Here is a 16,268-nt window from a genome sequence, read left to right as displayed (position 1 = left end):
ATCGGCGAGTCCGTGAGACTCGCCTGATCACCGATCCGTGTAAGGGGTCGATCCCGACCCCTTATCACGTGATCAGCTGTCAGCCAATGACAGCTGATCATGTGATAGAACGGAGCCGGTAATCGGCTATTATTCCTCCTCGTGCTGACAGCGCGAGGAGAGAAAAAAAAAGCCGATCACCGGCGGCCGTGATCGGGACATAAGTCCCGATCACGGCCAGCAATACAAGGGACCACCTGCCACCTGCCTGTGCCCACCTGCCTCCCGCAGTGCCATCCTGAAGTAAAATAAAAGAAAAAGTAAGTGCCCCCCGTCAGTGCCCCCTGTCAGTGCCCACAGTGCCACCCACAGTGCCACCCACAGTGCCACCCACAGTGCCACCCCACAGTGCCACCCACAGTGCCACCCCACAGTGCCACCCACAGTGCCACCCAATCTGCCTCAAAGGTGCTGCACCCCAGTGCCGCCCATCAGTGCCCAGCAGTGCCGCCCATCAGTGCCCAGCAGTGCCGCCCATCAGTGCCCAGCAGTGCCACCTATCAGAGCCACCTATCAGTGCCACCTATCAGTGCCCATCAGTCCCATCTATCTGTGGTACCTATCAGTGCCCATCCGTGCCACCCATCCGTGCCACTTATCCGTGCCACCCATCCGTGCCATCTTATCTGTGCCCATCTTTGCCCATCAGTGCCGCCTTATCTGTGCGCATCGGTGCCGCCTTATCTGTGCCTATTAGTGCCGCCTTAACTATGCCTATCAGTGCCCACCAGTGCAGCCCATCAGTGCCCACCAATGCAGCCCATCAGTGCCCACCAATGCAGCCCATCAGTGCCCACCAATGCAGCCTATCAGTGCCGCCTAATCAGCGCACTTCAATGAAGGAGAAAAATGACCCGTTTGCAAAATTTTATAACAAACTATTAAAACATGATTTTTTTTTTTTTGCATCTTTTTTTGTTTGTTTAGCAAAAAATAAAACTCCGAGCTGTAACTAAATACCACCAAAAGAAAGCTCTATTTGTGGGAAAAAAATGATAAAAATTTCATTTGGGTACAGTGTTGTATGCCCGCGCAATTGTCACTCAAAGTGCATCAGCGCTGAAAGCTGAAAATTGGTCTGGGACTGAGGGGGGTTTAAGTGCCCAGTAAGCAAGTGGTTAAGAAAACCAGTAAATATGTGGCAATAGGAGATGAGTAGGAAGGGAAATGGAATGGAAGGGAGAGTTTGCCATGGGGGGAGAGGGGAAGGGAGAGGAAGAGGGGGAGTGGGGGACGGAAGGGGAAGGGAAAGGGAATATAATAATATAAGTTGGAATTTTGTGATTTATTGTTATATATATTTTTATTGAAAAAATAAATAAAAATTTAAATACAAAAAAAATTGTCGTTGAAGGCAGATGGAAGACAACATTTGGCATTAATCCAACTCAAGCTGCCAAACACTTCCAGCTCTCTGCAGGTTTTTTTAATTAAAGAGGGATTTCACTGGAAAAAGAATTATTAAAAGCCAGAAGCTATAAATACTACAGCTGCTGACTTTTAATAAATGGACACTCACCTGTCCCAGGGTCCAGTGATGTCGGCAGCCGAGACCGATCGATCGCTCGGCTCTCGGCCATTCTAGGTGAGGGAATCAGGAAGTGAAGCATTGCGGCTTCACTTCCCGGTTCCCTACTGCGCATGCGCGAGTCACGCAGTGCAATAGGAATGGTCCACGCTGTCTCTGGGACCCGTGTGTGTCCCAGCAGACAGCGCGCTGGGACAGGAAGAGGCATATACTGCCGTGGGAGTCTATGCCCTGGAAGTGGGTGCAAATACCTGTCTTAGACAGGTGTCTGCACCCCCTCCCCCCTGAAAGGTGCCAACTGTGACACTGGAGGGGGGGGAGGGTTCCGATGAGCGGAAGTTCCACTTTAGGTGGGAACCCCGCTTTAAATTTGTGTTTTCAAGTAAAGACCTCAGATGGACCATGAGCAAAGGTCATTTGACTAGGGCTAGCCATACATTAGGCAATTTTATTTCCTTCATCCATGAATCGAAGAACAGAAAATGGCTCCCTTACCCCATCAACACAGTGAATCCCACAGCGCTATTGTGTTCTGCTGGTGGGAGGAGCAGGGAGCCTTCCCAACCAGCAGAATGCAAAGATCATTGCTGGCGGCTATAGAAAAACACTATAGAAAAACTAAGAAAAAAAACCTGACAGGCTGACCTGAAGTCGATCAATAGAATGACAACCAGCCTGCCCATAGATGGATCAAAATTGGTCTGGGTCCTGCTGAACCAGCCAAATTTCAATCCATCTATGGCCAGCTTTAGGAAAATTCTGCAAAAGCAGGCAAATCTTCTGAGGATCTCCAAGCTCCAAGTCTCTACTGGAGTCTAAATTAGAAGGACTGGGCAACGATCAGCTAATATATGTGCCAGTGTTTCAAAAAGTGTGGTCATACATTGCAGGACCGAAGGGCAGTGCACTCCATTGTAAAATATAATACAAAAAGAAACAAATGCTCCTGCGCTCAAAGGATTGCGGTAGGGTAAATTGAAGAAGAGGGAATTCTTCACAAATCACACCCATTGCATCGCCTGTGTTGCCACTCCCAACAGAGGGCTCACCAGCCTTGAGCATTACCTTTATAACACAGATTCAAAATAATATAATGTACTCACAAACGAGTGATAAAATAAAGCAGATGTGTAAAGTCCATCAATTGCCTCATCCAGCAGGATCTGCCCAGTAGACTTTGGTGGGATGAGAAAGTCCCAAGTAGGTTGACGCGTTTCAAGGGTGACCCCCTCTTCCTCCAGAGCCATTGTAAAATATGTTCTATCTTCTGTTAACTACCAGTGCAAAATACAAGTAAACATCTCAATTTACTAAGCAATCTGAATGAGTCTATTTTTTTACACTCAAGTGGAGAAAGGTTCTGTTATCAGGCACTGATTTATCAAGTTGCAACACATTTAAGCAATGAAAGTAAATCATCCTCAAAGGTCACAGCAAAAGCTCCAAAGTCATTTAGGTTGCCCAGTGTTCAGCTTAGCTCACCCGGTTTCCCTTTGCAGCAACTTCACCTCACCTGCTCCTCCACCCAGTAGTGGCAGCCACTCAGCTCACCCTGCTCCTTCCTCCAAGCAGCGATAAGCTTGGCAATCTCTCCTTCCTAGCAGAGACTCAGTTCAACTCATTCTTTTCCCATCAGTAAATTACCAGCTCAGCTGACCCTGCTCCCCCTGCCAGCAGTGACTTAGTAGCTTAGCTCCACCTGCTCCCTCTTGAAACAGTAACTTAGCAGCTTGACTACCCTGCATCCTTATACCAGCAGTGACACAGTATCTGAGTTCACCCTGCTCCTTCCTCCCATCAGTGACTAGGCAGCTCAGCTGCCCCCTTGTACATATATACAAATACATGGTGCAATATACAGCAAAAAATGCCAAATGATAACAGTCACCAATGGCATAGCAAGCATAGAGAAATTGAAGCCTCAAACCCAACATTTCAGGGTCATATGCCCCTTTCTCAAAGGAGGTCCATCTTGCTGTGTGTTGCATCTTGTACATTCACCGACCACTTTATTAGGTACACCTGTTCAATTGCTTGGTATTAGAAATTGCTGATCAGCCAATCACATGGCAGCAACTCAATGCATTTAGGTTTCTAGACATGGTGAAGCCAACTTGCAGAAGTTCAAACTGAGCATCTGAATGCGGAAGAAAGGGGATTTAAGTTACTTTGAACGCAGCATGATTGTTGGTGCCAAGTGGGCCAGTCTGAGTATTTCAAAAACAGTTGATCTGCTGAGATTTTTTACACATAACCATCTCTATTGTTTACAGAGAATGGTCCGAAAAAGAGAAAATATTCAGTGAGCGGCGGCTGTGTGGACGAAAATGCCTTGTTGATGTCAACGGTCAGAGGAGAATGGGCAGACTGGTTCGAGCTGATAGAAAGGCAACAATAACTCAAATAACCACTCATTATAACAAAGGTATGCAGAATATCATCTCTGAATGCACAACACATCGAACCTTGAAGCAGATGGGCTACAGCAGCAAAATACCACACTGGGTGCCACTGCTGTCAGCTAAGAACAGGAAACGGAGACTACAATTCACACAGGCTCAACAAAATTGGATCAATAGAAGATTGGAAAAACGTTGCCTGATCCGATGAGTCTCGATTTCAGCTGCGACATTCAGATGGTATGGTCAGAATTTGGCATAAACAGCATGAAAGCATGGATCCATCCTGCCTCGTATCAACAGTTCAGGCTGGCAGTGGTGTAATGGTGTAATGGTGTGGGGGGATATTTTCTTGGCACACTTTGGGCCCCTTAGTACCAATTGAGCATGCTTTATACACCACGGCCTACCTGAGTATTGTTGCTGGCCATGTCCATCCCTTTATGACTACAGTGTCCTCATCTTCTGATGGCTCCTTCCAGCAGGATAATGCACCATAAAGCTCAAATCATCTTTGTTGAATATATACCATGAAGAATTATGGCAGTTCTGAAGGCAAAAGGGGGACTAACCTTACTAGTAAGGTGTACCTAATAAAGTGTCCGGTGAGTATATAAAAATATATTATTAAAGCGGGAGTAAACCTTTTTTTTTTTTTTTTTTTTTTTTTACACCTGTAAGGGAAAAGGCATAATGAGCTAGTATGCACCGTATACTAGCTCATTATGAAATACTTACCTTAGAACGAGGTGCCGGCATCTCACTCAGTCCATGCAGAGGGAGCTGACATGTTCCCTCAGCGTGCCTTCTGGGTATCGCGGCTCCGGCGCTGTGATGTCATCACAGTTTTCTTCCCGACAGGGTCTGGCTTCTGCAGGACTTTCAGCTGAGAAGCCCCAGTGCGCATGTGCCGCTGAAATCAGCGGCTCATTGCGAGGGGAATATCTTCTAAACCGTACCTTCTTTTTGCCCACAGGTAAGCCTTATTATAGGTTTACCTGTAGGTCAACGTGAAAAAATTAACTAAACAACCGCTTTAAAACTAGAGAGTAAAAAGTCTGATGCAGTTCTGCAAAGAAACCAATCAACTTCCAGGTTTTTTTATCAAAGCTTAATAGAACAAGCTGAAGTTAAGGCTCCATGTACACTGAAGCTCAAAAAAGCTTTTTCTGGATGCCAGATTGCTGGCAGAAAACGCTGGTTGAAGAATGCGCTTTTAACAGCGTTTTGTACTAGCGTTTATGAGCATTTATTAGCGTTAGCGTTTATGGGCGTTTTCAATAAAAATACACAGAGGACACTCCAAAAATCCCACAGTGCATTCCAAACCCCCACAATGCATTGAAAAAATAGAATGCTGAACACTAATTAACGCGTGTTTATGAGCGTTTATCGGCTTTTGGTCGTTTTTGGCGGTGAAAAACGGCACTTTGGCGTTCAGAAAAAAGCCCATAAACTCCACTGCTCATAAAAGCTAAAAAATGTCCATGTGTGCATGGACACATAGGCTAACATAGAGTGGAGTTTATGGGCTTTTAAAAAAAAACGCCCAAACTCCAATAAACTGCAGTTTATGAGCGCCGGTGTGCATGGAGCCTATAAGCTGATTGGCTACCATGCACAGCTGCACCACATTTTGCACTCTCCAGTTTTAGACCTGGTTCACATCTAGGCAGTTTGCATATTCCAGATGCATTTTGTAATACACGTTTTAGATCCATTGAAGTCTATGGAACCAAAAACAAGAAAAAAGTCAAAAGTCCCTGGCCCCTTCCATAAAATGCCTACATGTGAACGTGACCCATAGGAAACCATGTTAAATGGACTGTAGTGCGTTTCTACAAAACTGAAAATGCACTAAAAATGCATAGGTGTGAACCAGGCCTTAGTAGACCAACCCCAAAGTGTAAAACGCTTGTTGCCATTATCACATGGCTTGTGTGCATTAGCAAATGTTGTTAGATACACATTTTTTTTTCTCTTTTCAATGTGCATTGACCTTGAATGGGGTGTCAGTTCTCTCTAGTGTCTGTATAGTGGTCATAGGAAACGCCCTGTACTGAATGCTTAGCGTCTATGCTTTATGCTTCTATGCTGTGTGGGCGTGCAAGTGACAATCTGACCGTTTTTATCACAAGAAGTGATGGCATTGTGCTTAGCATAACAAATGCACTGCAAGGCGGCAATTAATGTTTGAACCTCGTTGTAAAGCGGATTACATCACCTAATTGCTGATCATAGAGATTACATAAGGTTCTTATAAGGAGGAGTGAAGGAAGAGGTGACACATTCTCTCTTTGACTCTTCACAGGAGCACAAGACCAGCAATCTTTCCTTCTAAGATGGCTTTCTCAGGAACCTTTGAGCTTCAGTCCCAGGAGAACTTCGAGACTTTCATGAAAGCCATTGGTAATACTAACAGGATCTTCAACTTTAATTATCATTTCATTAAGCTGCATGAGAAATCCAATAGATGACAAGGCATGGGCTTAAATTGGTGGGAGTTTGCTAGCTTCTGTTCTTGGTTGAAGCTGGTAAAAATATGCATTTTGCAGGGTGGGTGGTTTTAATAAAAAATTTTTTTTTTTTTTTTTTTTTTTTTTTTATTATTTTCTATGAAAAAGCAGGGAAATGTAAAATTGTAGAAAGCTGTAAAGCTGGGTGCACACCATTGCAAATTGGGGGATTCCTGCATTCCAATTTGCAATAGCAGGAGCTTTTGACCGGCTCTCTATGGAGCTGGTTCACATCTCTGCAGCGGGTCTGGTGCGTTTTGCAGGAAAAACTGTCTTTGTCCAAATTGAGCCCAAAATTTGGGCTGAAATTGGACCTGAAATGGTGAACCAGCATGCGCCGGACCCCTGCTGTGAGCCGCATGCAGCTCATATATGAACCGAGCCTTCAGTTACGTTAATGGTTGTTTCACACGTGCGTGTGTGTGTGTGTGAGATCTCACCACTGGGGCTAAAAAAAAATTTGATTTATGCCCCTAAGGCTGACCATACATTGTACAGTGTGTGTGTGTGTGTGTGTGTGTGTGTGGTGTGTGTTTTATTTTTATTGAGATTTGCCAAAACCAAAGAATGAGGTCAAACCTAAACACTTTCCAACTTGTAATTCAATCTGGCACGCTCTACGTAGTTGAAGGTAAATCTAAAGAAACTTGTATAATGTATGGCCAGCTTTAGAAGCTCTGGTACGTTTTGAGCGCTAGCGCATTTGTCAGTTGTGAACAGGCACAATAGACTGGAGATCTGCTGTTGAGTAATTCAACTTTTTTTTTTTTTTTTTTTTGCTTTAAATTGCTCAGGTGCTCACGGGAGGGATAATTTGTAAGGGTGGGTTCACGCTTAACATGAATGTGGCTGACAGCAGCTGGTGTGTTGCTGTTCCCTGTTTTTTTTTTTTTTTTTTTGTAAGGCTGGGTTCACACCAACTCGAATTGGATGTGGATTTCTCAATAGGGATGCCCTCTGGCGTGTTCGCATGCTCCACGTGCAGAGCCCGCCAGGAAGTCTGTGCTAATCACAGGCAGTGAGACATTGCCCCGATGTGTGGCTGCAGAGATCAGGGAAATGTCTCACTGCCTGTGATTAGCACAGTACTGTGCCGACTTCCTGGCGGGCTCTGCACATGGAGCATGCGAACACGCCTGAGCTCATCTGTATTTCTCACATTCCAATTCACATGACAGGCGATTGCGACTTTATGGAGCTGGTTCAGATATTTTTGTTGCAGCTTGTGTAGGAGTCCTGTGCGTCTTTGGCTCAGTTTCAGAGCCGAATTCAGGCAAAAAAAATTAAGCCCTACAATGGAGAACAGGTACGCACCAGACCCTGCTGCAAGCCACGGTTGGAGGTATGAATTGGGCCCAAATTATTGCCTGAATTCAGACCTGAAATGGAGCCACTCGGCTCACTCAATTTGAACATGTCTTAATACCACTACTCCTATAGATCAGGGTTCTCCAAACATTCTACACAAAGGGCCAGTTTACTGTGCTTCAGACTTTACAGTAGGAGTAGAAAATATTCTGGCATCAATGGGAGTAAACCGTGCCCCATTTTTGGTGTCAATGGTAGGGATTAAGGATGAGCTCCAACTTCCTGGCGGGCTCTGCATATGGAGTATGCGAACACGCCAGAGCTCATCCTTTGTCGGGATACTGCAAGCAAAGGGCCACCGTTTTGGCGACCGCTGCTATAGATTATAGCAGGACTATATCGGCATTTTTATAGTAATGTGTGGCTTCACATATCCAGTATGTTTATGCAAATTCATGTAACTAGCATCTTTTTATTATGACATTAGAAGCCCAAAATCTGCTTTTGGATACAATGGGGAAGAGTTAAAAATTCTGTCAGTTTATGTGCAGCTTCTTTAAGTAGATTCTCCTTAAACTCAGTTCAAGGAAATTAGAAAATAATCCTTTGCAGTGGGGCCTAATTAAGGGTTCATTCACTGTATATAGCTGGTTGCTAAGGAGCAGGTCATGAAACCAGCTGTTGTGTCTTTAACAGATGAGGAGTCAACGGGCTTCGTGTGTGTGTGTGTGTACAATGTACCTGATGCCCATTCACAATAGGGAGGGTGGGATATGGAGGCCACCTTGTTAAAGGGGCTTTCCAGATTCTGATAAGCCCCTGACAACCATCAGCCAGGGTTGTTGGGAAGAGCAGCCCCAAAGCACCCCCACCATGTTGAGGGCATGTGGTCTAGTAGTGTTCAGGAAGGGGGGGGGGGGTGCTTGCTCGTCCCCTCCTTCTCCTGACCTGCCAGGTTGCATGAACAGATGTTTTTTTATTTTGGCATGGGGGTGTTCCCTCCAAATCCATACCAGTCTGAAGGGCCTGGTTTGGACTTGTACCCCATGCCATAATACCCACTCATTAGGAACCGGCTATATACAGTGACTGAAAAAGATGCGAATCGCAGTACTTGAATTTTGGATGTGAGTCTATTACATGCAAAAAGCTGCATTTTGCAGGGGAAAAGTCCTGCATTTCTGCAAAAAGCATCAAACACATTAGTGTGAATCGAGCCTTAAGGTTTGAACATGCACACAGGTTTAGTTGTCCTATTTAACCTCTGTTAATTTTGACATCAAAATTTGATTTAGCTTTTTAAGTCCTAGTATTTTGACTAAAATGCTGTTTTAGTCATATTTTAGTAATCTGAATTTTCGTTTTAGTTGACTAAAATCTTTTTTTAGTTGGCTAAAATCCTAATGAGTTTAGTTACCTTTTTTAAGGCATTTCTCACAGAATTTCCAAACTCATTATATAGGTAATACTACAGAGTTGGCCGTTGAGATATCTAACCTGTCTTAATTGACCTCACGATTTAATTTCGTTTTGGTCATAATCTTTTCACTAAAATGTCATTTTAGTCATCTGAATTGTTTTAGTAAAACTCTCCAGTACATCTTTAGTCTAATGGGTTTAGTTAAATTGAAATGCAGTATTTAAGCATTTCTCTAAGAATTTCCAAACTCATTATACACTCGGTACTACAGATTTAGCCATTGATGTATAACCTGTGTTAAGACCTGAAATCAGGGCTGGATTAACGTAGGGGCTATTGGAGCTGCAGCTCCAGGCCCCTACCTTAATATAGGCCCAGCCACCCAAAAAAGGACATGGAAAGATCTCCCCTGACGGGCCCTGCATTCCACATGCACCGCCTGGGCAGGGTGGTGGGATTGATAATGGGCACTGCATGAGCAGTCCTAACAGAAGCCTGGGGCACGCCAATGCAGGGCTCTTACAGAAGTCTGGGGCTTCCATAGTGTTAGGCCTGCACAGCTGCATTCTTTCCACTCAGAGTGAATGCCAATGCACGGCCCTTACAGAAACTTGGCAAATCAAATGCCAGGCTTCCCTAGTGTTATGCCTGCGCACTTTTGAGTTTGGGCGCACGCCAGCACAGGCTCTTGGAAAGCAGACGGGTGCCCAGTAAAAGGTCCACAAAATCCTCAGCACCAAGCACATGATGCTCTTTATCCCGCCCTGCCTCAAATTTTTAGATTTCGTTTTAGTCATCTTTTGACTGAAATGTTTGCTGACTAAAATGGTAATTTCATTGACGCAACTAACACTGCTGACCTGACCAGATGTGGCCTATTTTAGGCAGATGAACGTCTAACATTCAAGCCATAGGGATTACATGGGTTTTTTTTTTCTCTCCCCATCACAAGGTGGAGGAAAAATCGAAATGGACACAGATGTCATAGTTGTGACATTCGTCTTCCTTTTTTTTTTTTTTTTATCTGACTCGCCAGAGGATTGGTCCAGGATCCCCTACCAAGATTAAGTAGATGGTGCCCATGTGAAAAGAGCTTTAGGCTTATCATGGATATGTGATAACACTATTTATAGGACATTTCATAAACTGTAAATGCATGTAATGATTTTAACTGGTATAATGCATACTGTGGTTTTGGGTGCATTCAGTCTAGCTGTGTTTGGAATGGATTGAATTCTGTGCATCCAGGGGCAGATTAAATACTCTGAACACATCTACACATGAGCATGCAGGCCTCGTGTCCACTGGGTGTTTAACCCCGGTGCATAAGGCTCCAGCATTTATCTACGGATGGAGGTAGAGGGGCACCATCCAGCCCCACTGCAGCCTGTAAAAGGCTTTGAGGCTGATATCTGCTGGGACTAGATCGTGTACATATGTTTAGGACATAATGGAGGTGCTGAGAGGTATGAATGGTCTGCTTTGTCACCAAAAGCTGTAGACTCGTATGTCTGTCTGAAAATCACGGGATCTCTATTTCTGCAGGTCTTCCTGAAGAGTTAATCCAGAAAGGAAAAGATGTGAAGAGCGTGACAGAAATTAAGCAGACTGGGAATCACTTTGACATCACAGTAACCACAGGACCCAAAATCCTACATAATGTGTTCACTATTGGCGAGGAGACAGAGGTAGAAACGCTGACCGCAGAGAAGGTTAAGGTAGGGATGTGAAGCTGTATTCAGAAGTTACACTTTTAATAATATAATTAAAAAAAAAGTCATCTGTCCCATTGGGGATAGTTCCCTTTCATTTCCTGTTCCATAGCCAAAACAGGAAATGAGGAGAAATTCCCGCTAATTAAGGGAATCCATGGGGGGGGGGGGGGCAGGTCACCAGAACTGGTGTCCCCTTCAGAAGATTTCCCCTCTTACTTTTCTGAGAACAACCTAAAATTTGTGATTGCTTTCAATGATGGTAAACGGGACAAATGGTGAATCTCCCTAATGGGGGCACAGAAAACCACAATTGGTGACAAGTGGGATAATCCCTGTTGGCTTTACCCAAAAGTGGGGGTGGGAGGGGGGAGTTTTTTCTTTTTAGTTGCACTGAGGTTGTACAATCAGATTCCATCCACCTGCCTAATAAAACATATGGAGCTTCCAATCAGGTGGACCTAATTGGAAGCTTGTGTGAAATGGCCCTTGAGGCTCCAGTCACACTAGTGACTCCAAAGTTGCATGACTTTGCTGCGACTTTCTGCCAATCAAGGTGCAGGAACTTTTTCAAAGTCGCATAACTTTGAAGGGGTTCCATAGAAATCAATTGGCTGCTACTTGGCATGCAACTATCCAAAATGGGAATGGATCCTAAAGAGATTGTATGGAAATCCAGATAAAGTAAATTGGTGTGTGGTCAGCTGGGTGCCCACCACAATCTGGAAATGGCAGTTTCAAGTGAAATTATATATAAATTTTATTTTTTTTGAGAATGTTTACTGAGATAAATATGCAGGCTGCAATTTATAAAAATGCTGTTCATCCAATGGCTTCAATGCTTCTGGATCATTGACCTGGACAAGGTACACAGATTAGATCTTGCTACTAGTCTTCCTGCTCTGCATGCTTGCTCTGTCAGTCATTGCCGTTGGGAAGCTAGCATTTTCAGACAAAGCTCTGCCTCCATATTTCTCCCATCTTGTGTTTTTACATCTCTTTATTGTAGTTTTTACAAATATTTTATTCATATAAAACATAAATATTTATTTTTACATTCTCTATTATCATATTGTTTTCAGACTACCTTTAATCTAGAGGGTGGCAAGCTTGTTGTGAAACTGAAAGGCGTGACCTCCACCACCGAAGTTTCTGGCGATCTTCTAACCAATGTAAGATTTGTGCAAAAGTCCATACCTGACCTCCTCAAAGCAGATATAATACAAAAATGTAGCTCCTTGATGCAGTATATCATTAAGGGTTCATTCAAACCAGCGATTGCGTTAGAACGCAGCTGATGTGCGGTGGGATGACGGCAGTGTCGATATGCATATTGCGCTGTTTGCTTTTTTTTTCAACAATTTTATTGAAATGTCGCACAATGGCATCTTATTAAAGGAATTCCGCCCACCCCCCAAATAAAAGATAAGTCAGCAGCTACAAATACTGTAGCTTTTGACTTTACTTTTGGGGTACTTGCCTGTGCAGACATCCAGCAGGGTCCTTACCTGGGCTGATTCTTGAATCGGCTCTCGGGTGCTGCCACCACCATCTTGCTTAAGGAAAACTGGCAGTGAAGCCGTGCGGCTTTGCAGCCAGTTTCCTACTGCACTGGCGCGAATCATGCTGCACTTTCTCAATGGGCTGGCTGCAGTGGGAAGGAAGGAGGGGGGCCAAACTTCCAGCAACTTTGCTGTGGCAAAATGAGCCGGAAGTGGGAGTGGATACCTGTACCTCCCCTCCAAAAGAGGCAAAATGTGGCAGCTGAGGGTGTGGTGGGGGAGGCAGATAGTAGACCTTTCCCTTTTGGGTGGTGCTTCGCTTTAGGTTCCAGAGATTGCTTTGGGGGGGGGGGGGGTGTATTCCTTGAGTTGTGACTAATTTGAACTCCCATTGTCTGCATAGTTCCAGGGCCAACACCACATTGAAGTGGCAGGACTGTCTTTTTATTGGGGCAGCTGACCTGGGCCCAGTCTTTGTTGTAGGGCCCAAAGCAACTGCCCTTGAACCGATACTGCCTGTAAATTTGTAGCCCCCATTGATGGCACTGCACCAGGGACACGGGAGGCAGCTCTTTATTCCCCAGTCAGTAGAGGGGATGAGTCTGGGAGCTCCACTGATGCTCTGACCCCCGGCCAGTGCACCCTGTATACTCAGGAGGAAGTGGCTGTAGAACGAGCTGAGATTTGGGTGGGAACCCCAGACCTGGACCTCTAAAAGTGCATGGTGAGCCTGGCTGGCCAGGGTCCAATTAATATTAAAGATGGACCTGGTCAGCAACATGTCCCCTTTACAGGTAGCCAAAAAAAGGATCATTGGTGTAATTTTTTCCACTGACCAATTTAGGGAGTATTGAATAATTGGTTTTAGCAGGGGTTCTCCAAGACCTGCAAACTATCATACTAGGGTAAAAAGGTTAAAAGCTATTCTAGACAAAATCTTGATATTCAAAAATAGTCCAAAATCATAATTTGCAACACAGGGTCCTGCTAGAACCCTGACACACAATGCTGACAAATCAGTTCCAGGGGTAATCTCCCAATACTGCTAACAAATGTGGGATATCGCTGTTCCTATGACCTGAAGAAAAGGGCAACTTGTATCCTCGTTGACTATCTAGTTTTGATTCCCCAACTTCACTTTCATCACATAGATAGATGGGCCCAAATTGAAAAATTCACAATGCACATGTAGCACATCCATACTATGCAGATATCCCAAGAGATTAGAAATTATTGATCACAAGTTGGTATATTCACCAACCTGGATGCTTATTGATCTGAGTCATCCTAGATGGCAAGGGCCACATTTGTGTCAGTGTTGAATTGTAAGTCTGTAACTTGCTGCATATAATATTTTCACTGGTAAGTTGTACACTTGCAGAGCACTTGAAGCACAAGTTCTAGTTGACTTTTCAAATTTGTAGCAAATTTCTGTGGCAAGTCTCTAGCAAGAGCAAAGTTGCAGTGGTGAGTCTACAGCAAGAGATCTGCAAATCTACAGCATGAAAATTTGGCCACACTGACCCCTGTGGTGGGATGATTATTATTCAGCATAACTGAACCAGAACTTGCAGCAGACTTTCAGAATGTGTGCAATTGTGTAACAAACTTGTGAAGCCTGGCAAGTCTAGCAATAGCTTAGCAAGTTCTTTTTCAGACTTGCAGTTCAATTGCTTTCTATCTGGGATCAAGTTCATGAAGTTGCTATTATTGGGGTGTGTGTGTGTGTGTGTGTGTGTGTGTGTGTGTGTGTGTGTGTGTGTGTGTGTGTGTGTGTGTTGTCCTGTTTCAAATGTTAGTTTATGTATGGACATTCCTCCTTAGACTCAGTCTGTCTGGATAGTATGTTCACATGCAGCCCAACTAGAACAATAATTCACAAAATTTTAATGCAACAGTTTTAATTCAGATAATGGTACATAGGATGTTTTTCAATTCTTTGAAGTGTGAGAAGACCATAACTTGCCTGAACCTGGTCTCTGCAAAGAACTAATACTGACCGAGGGAACAGGGAAGAAACCGCCTGTATTGAACTAACTAGCTGTAAACGGGGAGGGAGGACATGAAGATGAACAAATCATTTAATAAACTAGTTGTAATAGTCCAAACCTGCCATACATCAAACAATAGTAACTTGATACAGTTGAGTTCAACAGAAAAAAATTACATTTTAGGGGAGGCAGAACAAGTGCCATTGAGACAGTTGGGAAATTTCCCCAATGGAAGTCACAGGCTGCAATAAGTCTGAAAGGGGTTTTAACTTTAAGAAATAATTCTGGTGGAAGTTGGGCTTGATCAGTAGTAATCGTATGTGGCATCAGAGCCATTTCAGAGTATATGTACTTCATTTTCATGACTAATAATGAGCAAACTCTGTATATTGTCTTTCAGGTTATGACTGTAAAGGACATCGTCTACAAGAGGGTCAGCAAGAGAGTCTAATGGAAGAGCCAATGTTTCATATTTTTTACTGTGTAAAATAGTTCTAAAAAATAACTGTGTACTTTGGCCTAAATTGCAAGAAATCTTCAAAATGTTTTGGATAGAATAGGGGAAATGGATTAAATGCTGTTCTGTTTCATCTTTGGGGAGTTTACTCCAAATCCTGTCTGGACTGGAAGTGTTTTCTTGTATTTATTCCTGCTATAGTTCAAACCTAAATAAATGGAGAAATATAAAGAAATTGCATTATTGTACTGAGTTTAAAAAAAGTACAGATTTCTTTTCATGAATAAACACTGCTACTAAGCTGTTTAAATCTATTGGGTCTCTGGGGTAATGGGAACATTGGAGATGGCAGTCCATTTTTTTTTCTTTATTCACACTAGACGTGTGCAGTTCATTTCATTCCAATTCGGTGTGTGGGGCTGTTTCAGAATTGAAATAATTTCAAAAAGATAACATGTGGGTGACACTCCACTTTAATGCTATGTGATCACCACCCGTTTCATTGCAGCATTTTTTTTTGGGGGGGGGGGGGTGTTTTTGGAAATTTCTGATTTCAATAGTAAACAAACCTGAAATATAACCATTTTGGACGAATTTGAAATGGTATTTGAATTTCCCCAAAAATTTATATATATATATATATATATATATATATATATATATATATATATATATATATATATATATATATATATATTTATTCCATCTCATTTTAGAAATGGTTATGTTACTTCTATCTTCTGAAATTTGAATTTCAAATAGATTACATTTGAATAGCATATAACTGTTTTGAGATTCAAATAGAATAAAAACAATTAGTATATAACCGTCTTCCAAAAGTCAAATTTTGATTTCAATTGGAATCAATATGAATTAAAATTTGTAAAGTTAATGCAAATACAAAACTTTTTTTTTTTTTTTTTTTTTTGGTTTTGTTCTGCCCATGTCTATAAAAAAACAGAATAGAGTAAAATGGATTAGGATTTGAATTTCAAATAGAATATAGCTCTCTTCCATAATTGGAATAGAATGACAATGAATTTGGATCAATTCAGTATTTTTGTTTTGAATTCAAATCTGGTCAATAATGAATAAAATAAAATTAACAAAACAAATTTTTGTTATGAATGCAACAAAATGAAATTAGTAACTTTTAACAAATTTTGAGCCAAAACAAAACGTACTTTTTTTTTTTTTTTTTTTTTTTCATTCTGCACATGTCTAATTCAGACCCTGGCTGGTAGACAGACATAACCTACCTCCATGACCGTAGAGAACCTTTTAAAAGATTGACAGGCTCTGAGACCACTTTTATTAATTTTTTTTTTTTTTTTTTTTCTCTTCCCCCCCCCCCTTCCCCAGGTGATAATGTTCACATATAGGTCCTAAGAACCCT

The 16,268-nt window shown here is 42.8% G+C and overlaps 1 protein-coding gene across 1 annotated transcript; it reads left to right on the top strand.

Annotated features, from left to right (window-relative positions):
* The first annotated feature begins 6,206 nt into the window (after positions 1-6,206).
* LOC143975528 (fatty acid-binding protein, liver-like) lies at positions 6,207-15,107 on the top strand. Its single transcript, XM_077477989.1, has 4 exons — positions 6,207-6,375; positions 10,756-10,928; positions 12,005-12,094; positions 14,816-15,107. Exons 1-4 carry the CDS (start codon positions 6,309-6,311, stop codon positions 14,864-14,866), a joined length of 381 nt encoding a protein of 126 aa, XP_077334115.1. The 5' UTR covers positions 6,207-6,308; the 3' UTR covers positions 14,867-15,107.
* The last annotated feature ends 1,161 nt before the right edge of the window (positions 15,108-16,268 follow it).

The sequence above is a fragment of the Lithobates pipiens genome, unplaced genomic scaffold (genome assembly GCF_037356315.1).
Source record: "Lithobates pipiens isolate NorthernLeopardFrog02 unplaced genomic scaffold, aLitPip1_a1.2 Scaffold_13, whole genome shotgun sequence".
NCBI lineage: Eukaryota > Metazoa > Chordata > Amphibia > Anura > Ranidae > Lithobates > Lithobates pipiens.
Note: the sequence above shows the minus strand (reverse complement) of the source record. Positions and strands in the feature narration are given on the sequence as shown.